Source organism: Maniola hyperantus, chromosome 17 (assembly GCF_902806685.2).
Source record: "Maniola hyperantus chromosome 17, iAphHyp1.2, whole genome shotgun sequence".
Classification (NCBI taxonomy): domain Eukaryota; kingdom Metazoa; phylum Arthropoda; class Insecta; order Lepidoptera; family Nymphalidae; genus Maniola; species Maniola hyperantus.
Window position 1 is genome coordinate 13,218,845 of NC_048552.1, and position 14,809 is coordinate 13,233,653.

Genomic DNA, 14,809 nt, shown 5'->3' on the forward strand with positions numbered 1-14,809 from the left:
ACCCCTAAGTGGGTTAAATGGGGGATGGAAGTTTGTATGAAAGTCCGTCATTTTTCATGTTATTTGCATGAAAATTGGTATTTGAGTTTTCTGTCAAAAATGAAGAAATACGTGTTTCGGGATTTTTGAAAAATTCGCCCATAAGGGTGGTAAAATAGGGGATGAAAGTTTGTATGGGAAAGTTTGATTTATTGATATTATTAACTTGAAATTTGGAAAGTAGGTTTTTTCTTGAGGTTAGGTGTCAGTTAAAAACGACTATGAGAACCCCCCCCCTCCCCCCGAAAGGGATGAAATGGGGGTTGGAAGGTTTGGCTGGTGCAGGGTGTGCATCCTGATGTTATAATGTTTGTTTCTGAAAAAAATATGCCAATTGTTTCCTGTAGGCTACGCGGGCGAAGCCGCGGGCAGAAGCTAGTAAACTATATAAAATAAAAGCTAGTAAACTATATAAAATGAACTACCGCTATACGAAAAATCACGCCAATTTATTATTACCTGTAGGTAATAATAAAATATAGTAGGGTCTTGGACTGTAGTCTAAGACCCTACTGGGTTCGTTCAGGATAGGGAACAGCAGTTTTATTGTTTTGAATACAAAAGCTTTGTTATTTAAAAAAAATATTGCAAAATCACGTTTTTGTAGATAACAGTTTGTAGTTTGGGACCATCGATATCTTTGGTTTTAGTGAAAAAAAAGAAACAATCAGATATCGTGTAAGTATATAAGAACTTGAAGCTTGTAGATATAGTGTAGTACGTTTGTATTGCTCGCTGGAAGAGGTCATTATATTGTTTTACAAAATACCTATTTAAAGTTACATAGTGACTGGGGTAATTTAATTAATTAATGTGATAGTGTCTATGGCATAATATTTTATGTCATATAAATGAGTGTTTATGAAAAACTAATTTGATATTAAGGTAAATGTTTAAGTTTTATTGATTATATTTATAAACTACTAGCTGCCCCGGCGAACTTCGTACCGCCTAACAGTCGATTCTTTTTCAGGATTTTTTTTAAAATTTTTCTCTCCGTAAGAACCATCCTCGTACTTCAAGGAATATTATAAAAAAAGAATTAGCGAAATCGGTTCAGCTGTTCTCGAGATTTGCGATCAGCAACACATTTAGCGATTCATTTTTATAATATGTAGAGACTAGCTGATGCCCGCGACTTCATCCGCGTTGATTTGAGTTTTTAAAACATTCTAAGGGAACTCTTTGATTTTTCGGGATAAAAAATGAGCTTGCTTGCAATGCTTGCGGTGCGAGGCCGCATCCAAGAACGCCGTCGAACCTGAGTATGATGACGTTCATACAAAAACGTGCCAAGTGCGAGTCAGACTCGCGCACCGAGGGTTTCTTTACTTGTGCTATAAGACCTACCTATCTGCCAAATTTCATGATTCTATGTCAACGGAAAGTACCCTATACTAAGACCCTATATGTTTTCCTGATAGACATGACAGACAGATGGACAGATAGACAGACAGACAACAAAGTGATTTCCTTCGTGATTTCGTTTTTCCTTTTGAGGTACAGAGCCCTAATAATAGGTAAACAAAGGCACCTTGGTCTCTTAGGTTTTTATACTAACCTGACCTTTTGCATTCTGAGCAGTCATGGCCAAGTTTACTGCAGGTACTAATTAAAACATAATAATACTATTGGTAGGGGAGCCCACGAGGGGATTTTGGGATTTACTCGAGCGCGTCAGATTAAGACAAAGTAAGTAAATTAGATGCAGTAAAGTGTGCATTTTATTGATCTGACAATTTGAGCGTGACGTAAGGGGAGAGTCACAAAATTTCAAAAATCGGTCATGACTTGTGGTTGTGTCCATATCGTCAGATTTTTGAATAGGAGCTACTTGAGGATTCACTTAACATCCCTTTCTCAATATCTGACGCGTTTGATAAATATTTTTGGGTCTTTTTTCTTTTTTTTTAATTTATGGACTCGCCTATGGGCTATAGACCTGGTGGGAAGTGATAATGCAGCAGATGGAGCGCCCCCTTCTACACCTTTGTATGACCACCCCCACCATGCAAACCAGCAGATAAATATTTTTGCGATAAAATAATTTGAAAACCGTTTTTCCCACCAGGGAAAGGGGTCACATCATATAATCTTTTTTTCTTTTAAGCACCTAATTTTAACAATCCAATAGGTCCCCACGACGCTCGAGTAAATCCCTATTTAGCCTCTTGGGGTCCCCTACTATATGCTCATTCGATAATTCAGTGTCTGATAAAAAGTAGATATTATGTATAATTTTTGCCGCGAATTAGGTGCCGAGGTTACGGCAACTGATAATGTGTGAACTGTCCACAAAAACCGGCCATGTGTGAATCGGACTCGCGGACCGAAGGTTCCGTATAAGGATAGATATAAGCACGTGTTACTATTTTGTTGATTTATTGTGAGACCTTGCTTTCCTTTCATGATTCTATAGCTAGAGTTTGATATAGATGTATCAGTATACCTATTCCAAAATATATAAATTTATTCGAATCCTATAGGTTTCTATAGCTGTAGTTTTCGATTACGTCCTTGATTTTTGTAACTCCAAGGGACAGCAGGCTTAAATATTTAATAGGTAGGTGCTAGTTAATGCCCGTGACTTAGTCCACATGGTTATTTGCCCGGGGTACAAGCTATCCCTAAACTAAATTTCATTAAAATTGGTTAAACGATTGGGCCATATAAACTTTACCTCAACGCATTTCTGACAAAAAGGGGCTTGATACTCGTAGAATGATAGACAACAAAGTGATTCTATAATGGTCCATTTTTCCTTTGGAGGTACGGATCCCCAAAAATGATAAACTATTCCACATATTTATAAAAGATATTATCAAAGCAAAGGAATTATCTTCAGAACGAGCAATATTTTTAAACAAATATTAAATTACGTTTCATTTACAATACCACGCGGCAGAAAGTAATGTAGCGACCTTAGACACCTTTAGAAGGAGATAACAGATTTGTAGAGCGTTGTCTCTGTCGTTGAGACCGACAAAACGTCACATAGATGATTGAGAGAGACAACGCTCTACACAGCCGAAATGTTATTCTAAAGGCCGATGTACATTACTTTCTGCCGCGTACTATATGTAGATGTACTATAATATATTTTGTTTGTTACAGAATGTATATCTACTTGGTAGTTATCACCGCAGTCACTTGCCTCTTCACGTGGCTCTACCTGAAATGGCTGTCAGTGAAAAGTTATTGGGCAGTTCGTGGGGTTCCGTACCTACCACCCAACCCCGTTCTTGGCAGCCTCAACTTTTTGCAGCGATATAATCCTGTAAGTTTATTTATTTATTTCAGCATCATGATCAACCCATCTCCGACCCACTACTGAGCACGGGCAGCACGGGTTTCTTATCAGAATGAATGGTATTTAGGCCTAAGTATGCTATGCTGTGGATTGGCAGACTTCACACAACTTTGAGAACATTATGGGGAACTGTCAGGCATGCACGATGATTCTGAGAGGATACCCGTACTCAGTAATGAGCCGGCCATGGGTTGTTGATAATGATGAATGGTGATAGGTTGTGATGATGATAATAAGTATCCTACGGGTTAAAAAAAAACTTTAGTGACAAAGATGCGTGGAAGCGACTGGTTGAGCTTTTTACGATTTGAAATAAGCAGCTGCCGAGTTTCTTGCTGGCTTTTTACAGTAGAACCTTCATTCCGAACCGGTCGTAGAGTCACAGGCGTAACATAAGACACGCTAGTAATTGTCCTAAATGAACTAAATTTTGATTTTGATTTTCAGGGTCTATGGCTTCGGCAGCTGTACAAGCTCAACAGTCCCTACGTGGGGATCTGGTTCCTCTGGAGACCAGGTCTAGTTGTCAACTCACCGGACATAGCTCGAAGGATACTGGTCAAAGACTTCGCCAACTTCAGGAACAGATACTTGAGCTCAGGAGACTCTGATCCTATTGGAGGACTGAATTTATTTACCGTTAATGTAAGATTCCAGAAATTTTTGCTAAAACTTGGTTGGACACACGGGCCGTATTTCTTGATTGGTTTAACGTGCTTTAGGCCCAATACGCACGGTCGACTAGTTACCCGGCGACTCAGTCGACGGCAACCGTTAGAATCTGTAATGTATAACAGCTACCTATACCCTACGAATTTTGCCTAATATTTGACACTTAGGGACCCGCCCCGGCTTCGCAAGGGTATAGCTAGCTTATTACAATTTTCGTAGGGATCTCTATCCTTGAAAATAAAATATGGCCTATGTAACTCAGGAATAATTAGGCCTTTATAATGGGGAGTGCTCTGAAAAGCTTTTTGACCTCATTCCACCCTCTTTTTTCTACAACCGCACCGCGCGCCACCGTAAGGAATTTCACCCTCACCACCTGGGTGTCTGGTGCACTTCGACCTTCCGCTGCGCCAGATCCTTCTTTCCACGCACATGCAAACTGTGAAACCAACTCCCATCGGCGGTGTTTCCAATAGATTACAACATGGGGTTATTCAAGGGGCGGACCAACAAATTCCTAAAAGGCCGGCAACGCATCGGCGGTTCCTCTGGTGCTGCAAATGTTCATGGGCGGCGGTAATCACTTAACATCAGGTGACCCGCCTGCTCGTTTGCTCGCTATATCTATTTAAAAAAAAAGAATAATTTAGCTTTCTACTGGTGAAATAATTTCCCAAATCGGTTCATTAGTTCCAGAGATTACCCCCTACATACAAACTTACAAACTTTACCTCTTTATAATATTGGTATAGATTTAGTTGATTCAGGATCAAACCAAGAGCTCCCTCACTAATTCAATGTTTCATGTGGCAGATGCTAAAAAAATGACAATAATACACGTGAACCTAAAAAAAAACTTTTATGTCTTAGGATCCTATTTGGTCATCCTTGAGACAACGTTTGAGCTCCGTATTCACAGCAGCCAAGCTAAGGGTCCTGCAAGACTTCATCAAACTGAAAGTCAAGGAACTCGCGCAGAGGATACGTAATGATAGACATAATCCTATTGACCTCAAAGTAAGTACTACTTAATCACGTTACATATTGTATGTACGCAATAATTTTTTTTCTAAGATTGCGCTTGATGACAATCATCTACTTATGCTTCATAAAAAACAATAATGACATCTAGTTCCGAGCACGCTTCTTCCACCTAAAAGATGCCTATTCACTCTTGCCTAATGGTTCTTATCTGAAACGTTGGATGAAACGTAAGTGAGTGAATTAGATGTCGACCATCTGCCTTATAAATACTTGTTTAGTATTTTTCAAACCCGCAATTTATAGTGTGCAAAACTCGGGGTCAATGCCCCACCTACGACGCACCATTGACCTCGCGGTGCCTATCTACGCAACGTTCGCTGATCTCTAGCATCAGGCAGATGTTTTGTTTGCAATATATTGCGAACTTCTAAAAAAAAAACCAGTTTTTTTTCGTGTTTTTATTTGTGGTATCTTATGTACCTGTCTTCGTTTCTGATAGCGCTCTAATAACACCCTGTATATTTTAGGTAATGTATGTGGATTTTACGACCGATGTCATTGGCACATCAGCATTCGGAGTGCCAAGCGACGCCACGCTCACAGGCAAGGGCCCGATGAGGTCAATCACCTACGACTTTGGCAAGTTTGGACTCATGCGGGGCCTGACTTGGTGCAGTATATTCTTCTTCCCTGATTTCGTTGACTATTTAAGGTACGTTTCAGATCGAGTTTTTTCCTGACATGTTAGTAACAACCCTGGTACGGGCCCCCTTTTTTGAAGCACGCTCAAAGGTGTCGAAATGTCCATAATCTTATGGTGGCATTATCCACGGTGAAATTTTAGTCGTTTTAGAGCCGTGGCTCATTGAAAAGACTTAAGCAATAAGTACTGGTGATGTAACGAATGTCATATTTTGGACATTAGCGGGTGCGAATGCGAATGGTAATATCTGCTGCCAACATTCGCGAATGCGAATGCGAATATTCAGTTTTTGTTTAAATTTATTAACCAACTATTACATCAATTTATTTTATATTCACAAAACATTCGCAGTAATTTTGCGAATGCGAATATGCAAAAATATATGAATATCCGCGAATGCGAATACGAATGCCAATATTCGTTACATCACTAATAAGTACTATCCATTTAGACGATTTATTATTGGCCCTAGTCGTAAAATAATTAAAAGCCACAACTTATTCAATTAAACAACTAAGTAGGTACAGTAAATTATTTAAAAAAATGTTTGAATTTTCATAGGTTAAAGTTCTTCCCAAGAAAATCACAAGCCTTTTTGCAAAAAATGTTCCGAATAATCGTTAAAAACAGAGAAGCAAACGAGAACAGAGAAACCAAAGACTTGCTCGATGCTCTGATCAAACTCAAAAAGGACAAGATAGATAGTAATGAAGGTAAAATAGTGTACTTTGATAAAATGTAAAGAGTTAAAAAAGTCGCATGGTTTTCCAAAAAATAATAGCTACTAGCTGATGCCCGCGACTTCGTCCGCGTGGATTTTCATTTTTCAAAATCCCGCAAGAACTCTTTGATTTTCCGGGATAAAAAGTATGCCTGTGTGTTAATCCATGTTGATAATGCGTTTTTGCATGATTGAGTACCAAACATCCAAACATCCACACTTTCACATGACGTATAATAATATTAATATTAGGAATTTTTGCCTATATATTTTTATTGTTTCGTCTTACGTCATACGTAGGTCTCTTGTCACGGCTAATGTGCCTGCAGTATTGGAACCAAATGGTTTGGCACGTAGCGATGGCAAGAGACCAGACGGTATGACTCTTGTCCCGTGGAAGCAAGCTAGGTCGCTTGTGTGGGATGCCACGTGTGGGATACACTGGCGCTGTCACACGTACAGGCGACCTCCGTGGCGGCCGGAGCGGCGGCTACTAAGGCAGAAAGGGCCAAGAGGCGCAAACATGAGAATATAGAAAATAGTTTCATATTTGTGCCTTTTGGGGTGGAGACCATGGGTTCGTGGGGCGAGGATGCTAGATCCTTTTTTAAGGACCTTTCATCCCGTCTCGCGGAATCCACGGGGGACCGGAGGGCTGGCAGTTACCTCGGTCAGCATATTAGTCTGGCCATTCAACGAGGTAACGCTGCCAGCGTTCCCAGCACACTGCCTCGTTGCGGTGGTTTAGATGATATTTTCGATTTGTAATTTTTATGTTCTAGAATAAGTTTGGTATTTTTATACCATTGAAATGAAAATGAAAATGAAATGAAAATTTATTTATCACAACAATGTCGGTTTACAGTTTAGTGTCGGGAACCCTGAAGTAAGTTTGATAAACCTGTGTCTCAGGGTCCATTAAAGTAAATAAGAGTAACATTATTTTTCAGAGGTTTCCGAAGACCTGTTGCTTGCACAAGCGGCCATTTTTCTACTCGGTGGGTTCGAAACTTCCGGGAGTGTTCTGTCTTGGGTCACATACGAAATGGCACATAACCCTGACCTACAGGTAAAACCCATTACTTATTTTTGTGTCGTCTATCTCTCTGAGGTTATGTATTTATTTATATCTTTCTGACAGATAAAATCTAAATATATAAAAGGAAAAGGTGACTGACTGACTGATTGACTGACTGACTGACTGACTGACTGACTGACTGACTGATCTTTCAACGCACAGCTCAAACTACTGGACGGATCGGGCAGAAATTCGGCATGCAGATAGCTATTATGACGTAGGCATCCGCTAAGAAAGGATTTTTGAAAATTCAACTCCTAAGGGGGTGAAAAAGGGGTTTGAAATTTGTGTAGTCCACGCGGACGAAGTCGCGAGCATAAGCTAGTCAGCAATAAAATTAGTAAGAGATATGAAGTAACTGCTACAACCCAAATAATTAATTAATAATAGCGTCTTGGATTGTAGTAATAAAATGAAGTGATTTTTTGTATAGCGGTAGTTTATGGTGCTAGAATTCATTATTACAGAGAATAATTAAAAAAAAACCATATTTTTTTATTACAGTCGTACGTACGCTGTACGGAAGGTGAATAAAGACATCACAATCCGTAAACGACAATTTTTTTCGATTTTTAGAAAATCTGAAAACCGTGAATTTAGTGTTAGATCACACAAAAAAAATTAAATTGTAGTCATGAACTAATAATTAGTATTTTCAACTTTTGAAGTGAGATAACTATATCAAATGGGGTATCATATGAACGGTCTTCACCTGTACGTTCTAAAACAGATTTTTATTTATTTTTATGCATCATAGTTTTTGAATTATCGTGCAAAATGTCGAAAAAATACGACTGTAGTACGGAACCCTCATTGCGCGAGCCTGACTCGCACTTGGCCGGTTTTTTTAACTGCGGCGTGTTGATTGTAATAGTTCATATTATGAAATAAAATTGTTATATTGCAGGATAAACTATACGAAGAGCTTAAAGAGGCAAAAGAGCGAATTGGGGACAAAGACTTTGATACACAATTGCTTACAGAGTTAACTTATCTTAATTGCTGTATAAAAGGTATGCTTGAAAACTATTATTAGTTCGATTTGAAGATTAATTTAGTTTTTAGGGTTCCGTACCTAAAAAGGAAAAAAGTAACTCTCATAGGATCACTTTGTTGCCTGTGTGTCTCTTTGTCCGTCTGTCAAGAAAACCTACAGGGTACTTTCCGTTGACCTAGAATCCTAAAATTTGGCTGGTAGGTAGGTCTTATAGCACAAGTAAATAAAAGATCCGAAAACCGAAATCATAAACAAAAAATGTGTTCATGAACTAATAATTTTTCAATTTTCAAAGTTAGATAACTACCCATATCAAGTGGGATGTCATGTGAAATGACTTTACGTGTACATTCTAAAACAGATTTTATTTATTTTTATGCATAATAGTTTTTGGTTTATCGCGCAAAATGTCGAAAAAATACGACTGTAGTACGAAACCCTCCATGCACGAGTCTGACTCGCACTTGGCCGGTTTTTTCTTCTAGAGGACGTCCGTGACTTCATCCACATGGATTAGGGATGATGATAAAAAAATGATCTTTATAAAATTTGGTTGGTTTATTTTTAGAGGGCCTTCGCAAGTATAGTCCTATGGGTTGGCTGGACAGGATTGCTATAGCAGACTATCAAATCGACGACAAAGTGACGGTCAAGGCTGGCATGCCGGTGTACGTCAACAGTGTCGGCATGCATTATGATCCTGAATACTTCCCTGATCCAGAAAAGTTTGATCCTGACAGATTTTTGCCAGAAAATGAAAAGGATATCAAACAGTACACGTACATGCCTTTTGGAGAAGGACCGAGATTTTGTATAGGTGAGTTTTTTTTTGCTTGGCGATTGGCTTGCACTTGACGACAATCATGCTAAGAAAGCAATGATGAGCTCTAGTTGGAGAGCAATCGCATCATCATCATCAACCGATAGACGTCCACAGCTGGACACAGGTCTCTTGTAGGGATTTCCACCATTTTTCAATATGGTCATTTAAAGCTTTGCATTTAACAGTAATTGAGCTTATACTTAACGACGAAGTATAAAGTGACAATTATCATAGGTCGTAGCAGTTATCAAGATAAGATCTGTACCTACCTACTGTTTTTTCATTACTGTTGATGTAATTCAGAACTGCCAATTTTTGCTAAAAGTCATTTGATGATATCATTTTTGTATTCAATGTGCGTAGATAAAATAATCTATATATATAAAAATCAAAGTCCTGACTGACTGACTGACATATATATCAACGCACAGCCTAAACCGCTGGTCCTAAAGACATGAAATTTGGAGGGTCTATTCTTTGTAAAGAGTAGGTATCCACTAAGAAAGGATTTTTCGAAATTCCACCCCTAAGTGGGTTAAATAGGGGATGGAAGTTTGTATGAAAGTCCGTCATTTTTCAAGTTATTTGCATGAAAATTGGTATTTGGGTTTTCGATCACGAATGAAGAAATACGTGTTTCAGGATTTTTGAAAAATTCGCCCATAAGGGTGGTAAAATAGGGGATGAAAGTTTGTATGGTACAGTTTCAGCTAAGAAACGACTATGGAAAAATCCCCCCCTAAAGGGATGAAATGGGGGTTGGAAGGTTATATGTGTTATTCGGTGCTGTTCAGGGTGTGCGTCCTGATGTTATAATGTTTGTTTCTGAAAAAAAAAATGCCATTTGTTTCCCATAGCCCACGCGGGCGAAGCCGCCGGCAGAAGCTAGTATATTATAATATTAGTGAAAAAACCTATTTAGTGTTTGAACTATCATGAGTGATATTTATTTATAAAATATATTACCAGATTATATGCCTTCGTCCACGTGGACTACACACATTTCAAACCCTATTTTACCCCCTTATCGGTTGAATTTTCAAAAACCCCTTTCTTAAAAGATGTCTACATCATAATAGCTGTCTGCATGACCGAACCGTCCTGTCGTTTGAGCTGTGCGTTGATAGACCAGTCAGTCAGTGCTTTCCTTTTGTATATTTAGACTAGCTTATGCTTGCTACTTTGTCCACGTGGTCTACACAAATGTCAAACCCCTATTTTACCCCCTTGTTGGTTGTATTTTTAAAAACCCTTTCTTAAAGGATGTCTACATCATAATAGATTTCTGCATGACCGATCCGTCCTGTAGTTTGAGCTGTGCGTTGATAGACCAGTCAGTCAGTCCTTTGCTTTTAGCTTATGCTTGCGACTTCGTTCGCGAGGTCTACAATTTCAAACCCCTATTTTACCTTCTTAGGGGTGGACATTTCTGTCATTTATTTATAGCTATCTGCATGCCAAATTTCAACCCGATCCATCAATTTGTTTGAGCTGTACGTTGATAGATCAGTCAGTCAGTCCTTTGTTTCCGTTATCTGTGCTTGTTTTTCTCTTCCTGCTTAAAATTATCTTGACCACGTGAGTTTAGTCGTCATACAATTATTATAATATTGATAAGATCAAACAACCTTGATTGTCTCTTCCTGGTTTAAAATGATAATGAACTTTCAGGGTCCCGTTTTGCACAAACAACATTGCGTCCGTGTTTTGCGTGATTGAGTAACAAACATCCAAACATCCACACTTTCACGTTAATTATAATATTAATTAGGATGACAAGAAGTCTTAAATATAAATATTTCGCAATCGTTATTAAACTTTATATACAATGGTTAAGGTTTATATTTTTACAAACCTTTTTACACAAGGGTATATGTGTGCAAACCGGGCCACTTTAGCGATGTCAATTTGCTTGTGAGCCCTCGCCTCGATAAGTCAATGCTCATCCCGCAGGGCGACTGTCTAAAACCTGCATCAACCATTATTACAATCTCAATTGTTCTGATTGGCTGAATTTGTGCGATTCTTGTTGCAACAATGCATTGTAGCCAATATTGAGCGAGTGTTAACCAATCAGAGATGATTGCGATCGTGACATTGTAGCTGTCATCCTCCCGCAACCGCGCAGCTGGTTTAAAAACTGCAAAACTAACCATACCTACCTATTTAATACATGACTTCAATTGCACGACCGACACTATATTTGCATATCCTATTTGTATGTTTAGACTTTAGACCAAAGAATTTTTAAACACCTACTAATACTTATGTAAGTTATAAGAATTATTACTTCTAAATACATGCTTCAGACTATGTTGTACTTACTATAACCTGTTCATTTAAGTTTAATATGACATCCTTACTGAAAATCGAAACTATTTTATATTAACATACTTGTACCTACTTAATATTACTAAATTATTAACAAAGAAGAAACTAATTGACATTATAACAAACTTAATGAGTTAGTGCGATCAATCAATAAATAAAAATAATTTCGATTCAAAATGAATGCCCTATATAATTACCTGATAAAATCTATTATAAAATAATGTAACACGTAGTTTGCATGTAATTGTATAATAATTATATATTTAGCATGTATGTATTGTTAATGTACCTAACTTTGCAATGCCCTAACGGGGCTTCATGTAACCATGAAAGCAAATGAATAAATAAATCATAAAATGATGTTGAACTTTCAGGGTCCCGTTTTGCACAAACAACATTGCGTCACGCGCTGTCGTCCGTGTTCCTGAACTTCAAGCTGTACCCTGTGCCCGGCAAACCCAAGCCGATAGAGGTGAAGGCCGACAATAGATGCGTGCTGTACCTGCCTGGAGAACCGCTTTATGTTCGCTTTGAGCCTAGGAATTAAGGAATAAGTATACTATAAGCTCACTCCTTGTTTCTCTACTGTTTTTTTACTTGATGATAATAAAGTTTTTAAATTTTTATTTTAGTTATTTTATTTATTTGATTCCCTTACACCTATTACAGTCCGCAACAGGTTGAGATGGTAATCGGTGGGGTGATTACGTAAAACTTTGCAGTGGCGACAGCAACGCGACAGTTCATTTGCTGTCTCTATTCTTTTATCTTCTTATTTTGCTTTGTGGCTATTGCTCTCTCTCTAGCCGCTGTTTTGACAGCAATGATTTACGCCTGTCGCAAACCTGTCGCGAGATACCTAATCACCCTGCGGGTATGAGGCGGGGGGGGGGGGGGGGGGGCGCCCCGCACACCACACCGCGCACGTCACCCGCACCGGGTTAGCACATCTGTACGATCCCGCACATCTATTCGCAATATCACGCACCGTGGGAAGCAAGTATTAGACTGGCAAATCGTCAAAACTTTGTTCATAAAACGTTTCAATTTCAGTTTACTAAGCCCCTTCCCGCAACGGTGCCCCGTTTTGGCTTAAAAATAAATCACGCTTAGCTGTTCAGGATTAAACATTTCAAATCCTATCGGCTTAGATTTTACGCCTCAATTAGGTTTCATTACACTTTTCAACTTTCCTTTTATTGCGAACTAAAGCACAGAATATATAAACTAAAGTAAGACCAACGAGACGAGATAAAGAATGAAACTGACAACATTATTGCGTACGAAGGATAAGGACCGAGATAAAATCACTCGCTTACACAAGGGCTTAGAATGTATTCTAAGCAGAAACAAAGATGAGTTGGATAGTTTCGATGAAAATTATCATAATATTTTACTGTTCTGGTCTACCAAATTTATTTATATTTAGTAAAAAATACAATATTTTTACAACATCACCATTGAAAATAGCAAATTCATAATTTAATTAATTACTCATTGAACTTCATGAAATCCATAGTTTATCCATAGTTTAATCTTAGGATGCTTTGGATAGCTGGAGGAGTTTTGCGAAATTCCAGTAGATAGCACGACAAAATTGACACTTTAAAATTACTCTTTTGTTATCCTCTTGTGTTAAAATTTTTGTAATGTAAAAATGCGCGAGTCTGATTCGCACTTGGCCGGTTTTTAGGATTGAATGCTCAATAGGTAGGTACACTCTGTTAGGTTCATAGAAAAAACAACACGCGATTGTACTTTGTAACAAAAAAATGAGTGTAGGTAATTGAATTACTCGAAATAGAGCAACAGAAATGCGTACACAGAGGAGACAATGGCAGAGATGAGGAAAAAAATTATAATGAAATTTTCCTCTAAATTTTCACGAGCGCAGCCGTCCTTTGTTTCCATGTGTTGGGCCATGAGACCAGCGAGGTCCCTTGAGACACGCTGTGCGCAAAAATAGGTGCATTTAATTGGAAGCTCCAATGCAAAAAGTTCGTTAGTTACAAAACTTTAAAATACAATAAATCCGTACTAATACTAATATTATAAATGCGAAAGAGTGTATGTCTGTCTGTCTGTCTGTCTGCTAACTTTTCATGGCCCATCCGTTAAACAAAGTTCGATGAAATTCGGTACAGAGATAGCTTGCATCCCGGGGAAGGACATAGACTACTTTTGATCCCGTAAAATCAAAGAGTTCCCACAGGATTTTTAAAAACCTAAATCCATGCGAACGAAGTCGCGGGCATCATCTAGTACCTAATATTATAACGTTGTGTTAAAACTTACAATATTCTAAGTACAGTCCGCGACAGGTTGAAAAGGCAATCGGGGTATGAGGCGGGGGGCCGCCTCGCACACCCGCACGTCACCCGCGCTCGCCCGCACGCAGGTTTAGCGCGAAGGCTGTGTGGGTGTACCTACGGGTTGTTCACTCCCCGATTGCTATCTTGACTTGACGCATACTTATAGAAAGAAAGAAAGAAAGAAAGAAAGAAAAACGTTTATTTTTTAAGGACGTTTTTTTTTATAGATAACCTATAAGGATAATGTGACTGACTGACTGATCTATGAACGCACATCGCAAACTACTGGACGGATCGGGCTGCGCATGATAGATTTATTATGACGTAGACATCTGTTAAGAAAGGATTTTTTGGAATTAATCTCCTAATGGGGTAAATTTAAGGGTTTGAAGTTTGTGTAGTCTAGTAATATACATTTTTTTATTTAACCAAAGAAAACCTGTATGGTACCCTTGGTGAGTCCGACTCGCACTTGTACGGTTTTTATTTTTATATTTTTGGAAATGTTTCTTCCTTCTTTCTTTTCTTAGAAAACTTGAGGATCCTGGAGGCAACGCGCGTGTGTTCCTCACGTTTGGTGGCCCCACTCCAGCCATTGAAAGAGCCTCACAATAACAATGGTATTGTAATTGAATTACTGTGAATTTGATCGATGCCGGGTCAATTAATTATTCATGGGACAATTTTGATGGCTGTTGGAATAACTAAGTACTTAAGCCTTATTGAAATAAATCCTATTCTTTAGGTAGGTACTATGATTTCATGAATTTTGTCATACTTATTTCTACCTAGATCATGCCTGCGACTTTTGTCCGCGTAGATTTAGGTTTTTAAAAATT

General features: G+C 38.5%; 1 protein-coding gene across 1 annotated transcript; it reads left to right on the forward strand.

Moving 5' to 3' along the window:
* Positions 1-778: 778 nt before the first annotated feature.
* Positions 779-12,211, forward strand: LOC117990286 (cytochrome P450 6k1-like). Its single transcript, XM_034977749.2, has 10 exons — positions 779-924; positions 3,154-3,316; positions 3,797-3,994; positions 4,892-5,038; positions 5,533-5,717; positions 6,270-6,421; positions 7,380-7,498; positions 8,415-8,520; positions 9,073-9,321; positions 12,033-12,211. The coding sequence occupies exons 2-10, from the start codon at positions 3,155-3,157 to the stop codon at positions 12,203-12,205; spliced, it is 1,491 nt and encodes a 496-aa protein (XP_034833640.1). The 5' UTR covers positions 779-924; position 3,154; the 3' UTR covers positions 12,206-12,211.
* The last annotated feature ends 2,598 nt before the right edge of the window (positions 12,212-14,809 follow it).

Excerpts from the sequence above, each read along its gene's own strand:
- LOC117990286 (XM_034977749.2), top strand. The coding sequence starts at position 3,155 with ATGTATATCTACTTGGTAGTTATCACCGCAGTCACTTGCCTCTTCACG. Across the intron at positions 5,718-6,269 it reads GATTTCGTTGACTATTTAAG|GTTAAAGTTCTTCCCAAGAA; the intron begins GTACGTTTCAGA and ends GAATTTTCATAG. Across the intron at positions 6,422-7,379 it reads CAAGATAGATAGTAATGAAG|AGGTTTCCGAAGACCTGTTG; the intron begins GTAAAATAGTGT and ends ATTATTTTTCAG.